This window comes from Cebus imitator, unplaced genomic scaffold (genome assembly GCF_001604975.1).
Source record: "Cebus imitator isolate Cc_AM_T3 unplaced genomic scaffold, Cebus_imitator-1.0 Scaffold54, whole genome shotgun sequence".
NCBI lineage: Eukaryota > Metazoa > Chordata > Mammalia > Primates > Cebidae > Cebus > Cebus imitator.
Window position 1 is genome coordinate 1,298,203 of NW_016107369.1, and position 6,727 is coordinate 1,304,929.

Consider the following 6,727-nt stretch of genomic DNA (forward strand, 5'->3'; position numbering starts at 1 on the left):
GCCTGAACCCAGGAGGCGGAGGTTGCGGTGAGCCAAGATTGCGCCATTGCACTCCAGCCTGGGTAACAAGAGCGAAACTCCGTCTCAAAAAAAAATAAAAAAATAAAAGTTAATCAAAACTGCACAGTCCTCCTTGCAAGTGCATTTGCTGAAGAGTACGGCCCCTCTTGGTGTGTCACTAAAATAAGATACAGAATCCAAGATGTAAAGGCTTCATTCAGAATACAGATCCAGGGCAGTCCCATTCTATGATATCTCAGATCACAGAGTTTCTGTATGGGAATAAAGAAATATGAGGACACACATCCCTATGTGTACACCTGTGCAGATGGAGCCTTTGCCCATGTAAGGATACACAAGTATCTCCACATATGTATGACAGGCATATCTATCTGCTACATGTATGAACACCTGCAAGTAATCCTGTAGCTTCTCTGCAACCCCCCAAACAAGAAAAACCTACCGTAGCAACTGCTCTGCCCACTCTGACAGCACCAAAGTCATTAGGGTCCAAGTACTTGTTACTGTAGAGGTAGATGCCAGAGGCAGCAAGAGCCACGCTGGTCCACGAAGCAAGCTTGAGAGCCTTTCTGACCATGTTCCCAGATCCTGCAGCAAAAAGGAAAGCTGAGAAAGAATAGCAGTTAAGGGTTTCATAGTTAGTTAAACTGAGGTTCAAATCCCAGCTCTACCACTTAAGATTGTATGACTTTGGGTCATTTTGTTAATCTCACTAAGACTTAGTTTCTTCGTTTATAAAATAGGCTAATACCTACCTCAAAAGTAGTTGGGATAAAATGAAATAATGTACATAGAATCCTTAGCGTAGTACCTGGAGCAAGTCAGTCCTCAAAGTCCTTCCTTCAACAGTGCCAGGCACTGTTCTAGATATGGGGAGAGACAGTGACCAAAACAAAGTTCTTGCCAACTTGGAGCTTACACAGATACATCACTATAGAATATCGGAGCTGGTATAAATGTATAAACGCTGGCAAGAAAAGCAGAGCGAGGCCGAGCACAGTGGCTCACACCTGTAAACCCAGCTCTTTGGGAGGCCAAGGTAGGCAGATAACTCAAGTCCAGGAGTCCCAGAGCAGCCTGGGCAATAAGGCAAAACCTGTCCCTACTAAAAATACAAAACAGTAGCCAGGTGTTGTGGCATGTGCCTGTGGTTCCACTACTCAGAAGGCAGGTGGGAGGATGGTGTGAGCCTGGGAGGAGGAGACTACAGTGAGCTGAGATCGTGCCACTACACTCCAGCCTGGGTGACAGCCAGACTCTGTTAAAAAAGAAAGCAAAGAGGGCAAGGGGAATCAGGAAGGGGGAAGACTGTTACTTTAGAAGCAAAGCCGAAGAGCATGTAAACCATCACTACTGTGTCTATCACAATGCCACCATGCACATACAGGCATCTTAGCCCTCTATGTCCAGGTCAAAAGTGGTCAGGCCACAGCCAAAATGGCAGCTGCTCAGGAGCAGCCAGGTGAGCCCTCCGTGTCTGGTTGATTTTCAAAACATTTACTTTGATTAGAGAAGATTATCCCTTGTCTTGAATGGAGGCTCCTTGAGGACAAACACCATAACTCTCACTACTCTGCCCTCTCACAGTCCTGTGGAGTGTTTTACAGTTAGGGGATTAATGCATACCTGCTGATTTGATCTGCTCAAACTCAGACTCACGGTCAATGCGACCTTTCCCCACCCTACTTGTGCTCAGTCCCCCAGATGGCTGCACAGTCGTTCTTTGGGGCTAGTACACCCAACAGGCTGCCTCTCCTTCAATTCCTGAGCATTTTATATCAGACTAAAGTCCTTGACCACCACTGCAGCTGCCAGGAGAGAGGTGTCACACAACAGCGGCAGCACACCACCAAGCCACGTGCAGGTGCCAGCCTTGCAAGCCTTGTACTCTCATCCCTCTGCTCTGGAATGAGCCTGCCTGTCACCTCTCTGCTCTATGCCTGTTTCCCCTTTGTATGGAAACTATTATTACAAAAAAGCCTATCTTCATTTTATTTTTTTTTTGAAACAGGGTCTTGCTCTGTCACCCAGGCTGGAGTGCAGTGACACAATGTCAGCTAACTCCAACCTCTGCCTCCCAGATTCAAGTGATTCTCCTGCCTCGGCCTCCTGAGTAGCTGGGATTACAGGTGGCCATCACCATGTCCGGCTAATTTTTGTATTTTTAGTAGAGACGTGGTTTCACCAAGTTGTCTAGGCTGATCTCAAACTCCCACCCTCAGGCAATTCACCAGCCTCAGCCTCCCAAAGTGCTGGGATTACAGGCGTGAGCCACCACACTTCACGCCTCATAACATAGCCACAGTTTTTTAAATTATTTATTTATTTATTTATTTTAGAGATAGGGTCTCACTCTGTTGTCCAGGCTGGAGTGCAGTACCATGATCATAGCTCACTGTAACCTCAAACTCCTGGGTTCAAGCAATCCTTCTGCCACAGCCCCTCAAGTAGCTGGGACTACAGGTCATGTCGCTGAGTTTGGCTAAATTTTTTTTAATTTTCTGTAGAGACAGGGTCTTGCTAGGTTACCCAGGCTGGGCTCCAACTCTTCTCCAACTCTTGGGCTCAAGTGATCCTCCCACTTCAGCCTCTCAAAGCTCTGGGGTTATAGGCATGAGCCACTGTGCCCAACCCACAGATCCCAGCTCACTGCAACCCCCGCCTTCTGGGTTCAAGCAATTCTCCTGCCTCAACCTCCCGAGTAGCTGGGATTACAGGCCTACACCACCATGCCCAGCTATTTTTTGTATTTTAGTAGAGACAGGGTTTCACCATGTTGGCCAGGCTAGTCTCGAACTTCTGACCTCAGGTGATCTGCCCACCTCAGCCTCCCAAAGTGCTGGGATTATAGGCGTGAGCCACCATGCCTGGCCCATTCTTTTATTTTCAACTTATGTTTTATACTGTTTCTCCATGCAACTTATAACTGATTTTTTTCTGTTTGCAATTAATATTTTATATATTTGGACTTAAATTGACCATCTTCCTCTATGCTTTCTATTTCTCCTACCTGTTCTTCTGTTCTTTCTTGATTCTTTCTGGACTTAGTACTTTTCATAATCTATAGTCGTTTCAGGAAAAACTCTCAAAGTGTTTTCCCTCTGCTCTCATACTGTCACAGCAATCATCAACACAGAAGACTTCTGTGACCAAGTGTGTGGGTTTTTCCTCACACATCAACCAGCAGACACCAGGTGGGTGTCCTCCAGTACAATCCCGACACCATCTACTACATGGAGATGGTGTCAGATCCCACGGGTTGAGGGCCCAGTCCCCCAGACTGCAACCCTTACTTCCCCCAACAACATCAGTGACAAGTCCAGGTCTCTGGAACTTCAACCAACCAGCTTCAAGTTGGGGTTCCCACAACCCCTTCTTTGGGTTCAATTAAGTTGCTGCAGCAACTCACAGAACTCAGGTACACACTTACGTTTGCTGGCTTTTTATAAAGGAGATTGCAAAAGATACTGATGAACAGATATGCAGGAGGAGTTACAGGAAAGGGCATGTAGGTTCCAGGACTTCCCCAGGTGCACCACACTCTGTGAATCTCCAAGTGCTCAGCTATCCAGAGGCTCTGTGAACCCAGTCCTCTTGGGTTCTTGGGTTTTCAAGGAAGCTTCATGACATCAGCATTCCTTCCCTGGGTATATAGGGCAGGACCCACTCTAGGGAGGGGCTTAAGACTCACAATCAGAGAGGTGGGGAAAGACCATGATCCAGCCTTAGGGCAGGCAAAAGGAGGGCATGAAAGAGATTCTGATTCCTGAGGCCTGCCCCTGAGGCCTAACATACCCAATATTAAAACAGAAGCTGTGGGAGTTATGAATCAGGAACAGCAGACAAAAACCAATACGTATAATAACACCACAATAGTCCTTATTTATAATTCCATTGTTCTTCCCTTTGGAACCTTCATTTCCTAATCTAGTATTATTTCTAAAGTATAATCAGAGCAACATATGAAAAAATATTAGCCTAGGTGCCCTTTCAAAAATGCAGATTCCTGAGCCAAGAGAGGTGGCTCACGCCTGTAATCCTAACACTCTGGGAGGCCCAGGCAAGCAGATCTCTAGAGGTCAGGAGTTCCAAACCAGCCTGGCCAACATGGTGAAACCCCATCTGCATTAAAATTAGCTGGATGTGGAGGCACACACCTGCAGTCCCAGCTACTTGGGAGGCTGAGACAGGAGAGTCGCTTGAACCCAGGAGGCGGAGGTTGCAATGAGCTAACTCTAGCCTGGGCTGCAGAACAAGACTCCATCTCAAAAAAAAAAAAAGAAAAAAAAAAAAAAAAAAAAAAAAAAAAAAATATATATATATATATATGTATGTATGCACACACACACACACACACATATATATATATATATATACACACACACATACACACATGTGCCTGGCTGGGGGCAGTGACTCACACCTGTAATCCCAGCACTTTGGGAGGCTACAATAGGGGGATTGTTTGGGGCCAGGAGTTCAAGACCAGCCTGGGGAAGAAAGGTAGACCCCATCTCTACAGAAAATGTAAACATTAGCCTGGAGTGACAACCTACACCTATAAGTACCAGCTACTCAAAATGCTGAGGTAGGAGGATCTCTTGAGCCTAGGGGGTCAAGGCTGCAATAAGCCATGATCACCTCACTGCATTCTAGTCCGGGCAACAGAGCAAAACCCTGTTTCAAAAAAAAGAAAAAAAAGACAAAACAAAATTTTCAAACATTTTTTAACATGTAGATTCCTGGGCCAGTCTTGGTGGCTCACACCTGTAATCCCAGCACTTTGGGATGCCAAGGTGAGCAGACCACTTCAGGTCAGGAACTCGAGACCAGCCTGACCAACATGACGAAAAAAAACTAGCCAGGCATGATGTCACGTGCCTCTGTAATCCCAGCTACTCATGAGGCTGAGGCCAGAGAATTGCTTGAACCTGGGAGGCAGAAGTTGCAGTGAGCTGAGATCACGCCACTGCACTCCATCCTGGGTGACAGAATGAGACGACGTCTCCAAAAAAATATAAAAATAAAAAAAAATTTTTTAATGTTAATAAAATAAAGAAATGTAGATTCCTGGAGTCCACTCCATGGGCCACTGAACTACTAACTCTAGGGGTAAGACTCAGGAATGTGCATTTTAATAAGATAACAAGTGATTTGCCTGAAGGCTCATGTTTGTTTTCTGTTTGTCTGTTTGAGAGTCTCCCTCTGTCACCAGGCCTGAGTGCAATCTCTGCCTCTCTGCAACCTCTGCCTCCTGGGTTCAAGTGATTCTCCTGCCTCAGCCTCACAAGTAGCTGGGATTACAGAGGCACATGACACCACATCTGGCTAACATTTTTTGTTTTTTGTATTTTTTGGGGGATTACAGGCACCGCACCACCACAACCAGCTAATTTTTTTGTATTTTTAGAGACAGGGTTTCACCACGTTGGCCAACAATGGTCTCAGTCTCTTGACCTAATGATCTGCCTGCCTCAGCCTCCCAAAGTGCTGGGATTACAGGCATGAGCCACTGTGCCCCCGCCAAAAGCTCAAGTTTGAGAGCCACACTTCTACTTTGTTTTTTCTTTTTTTGAGATGGAGCCTCCTAGGTTCAAGTGATGCTCCTGTCTCAGCCTCCAGAGTGGGCTAATTTTTGCTGTAAAGACAAGATTTCGCCATTTGTTCAGGCTGGTCTCCAGCTACTGGGCTCAAACGATCCACCCACCTTGGCTTCCCAAAGTGCTGACATTACAGATGTGAGGTACCATGACCAGCCAGTATTTCTTGTTTTCAGTAAAGAGAGGCTTTGTTGTCTACCAATGGGTCAGAAAATAAAAAGCAGTCAGGCACAGTGGCTCACACCTGTAACCCCAGCACTTTGGGAGGCCAAGGTGGGAGGACTGCTTGAGCCCAGAAGTTTGAGACCAGCCTGGGCAACATAGCGAAACCCCATCTCTACAAAAAATAGAAAAGTCAACCAGGTGTGATATCATGCACCTGTTGTCCTTGGTACTTAGGAGGATGAGGTGGGAGGATTGCTTCAGCCTGGGAGGCAAAAGTTGCAGTGAGCTGAGATTGTGCCACTGCACGCCAGCCTCAGAGACACAGTGAGACCCTGTCTCAGAAAAAAAAAAAAAAAAATTTTTTTTTTCTTAAACAGGCTGGGTATGGCGGCTCACACTTATAATCCCAGCACTTTGGGAGGCCAAGGCGAGTGGATCACCTGAGGTCAGGAGTTCAAGACCAGTCTGGTCAACATGGTGAAACTTGGTCTCCACTAAAAATACAAAAATTAGCTGAGCATTATGGCATGCACCTGTAGTTTCAGTTACTCAAGAGGCTGAGGCAGGAGAATCACTTGAACCCAGAGGCAGAGGTTACAGTGAGCCAAGATCACACCGCTGCACACTCCAGACTAGGTGACAGCATGAGACTACTCAAAAAAAGGGGGTAAAAAAAGAGAGGCTTTGCTGAAATTTAGTATTCAAGTTCATCAGTGAAACTATCCACCAAAAATAGGCCTCCCTTCCCCAACACCAGATGACTGTATTCACTCTACAAGGGTAACTACAAGCAATTATTTTTAAGGAAATAATTTAAGAAACTCAGGGCCAGGCGCGGTGGCTCAAGCCTGTAATCCCAGCACTGTGGGAGGCCGAGGCGGGTGGATCACGAGGTCAAGAGATCGAGACCATCCTGGTCAACATGGTGAAACCCCGTCTCT

The 6,727-nt window shown here is 46.3% G+C and overlaps 1 protein-coding gene across 7 annotated transcripts in view; it reads right to left on the minus strand.

Moving 5' to 3' along the window:
- Positions 1 to 6,727, minus strand: part of ADCK1 (aarF domain containing kinase 1) — a 140,861-nt gene that overhangs the window by 121,277 nt on the left and 12,857 nt on the right. For 4 of the 7 annotated variants that reach the window (XM_017528531.2, XM_017528529.2, XM_017528530.2 and 1 more), the window contains exon 2: positions 464 to 609. The exons of 2 other annotated variants lie outside the window; for them this stretch is intronic. In XM_017528531.2, the coding sequence (XP_017384020.1) occupies positions 464 to 598 (135 nt within the window). In that variant the 5' untranslated portion in view covers positions 599 to 609. Of the gene's footprint in view, positions 1 to 463; positions 628 to 6,727 lie in introns of all 7 variants that reach the window. One more of the 7 variants, XM_037738487.1, reaches the window with a different exon arrangement.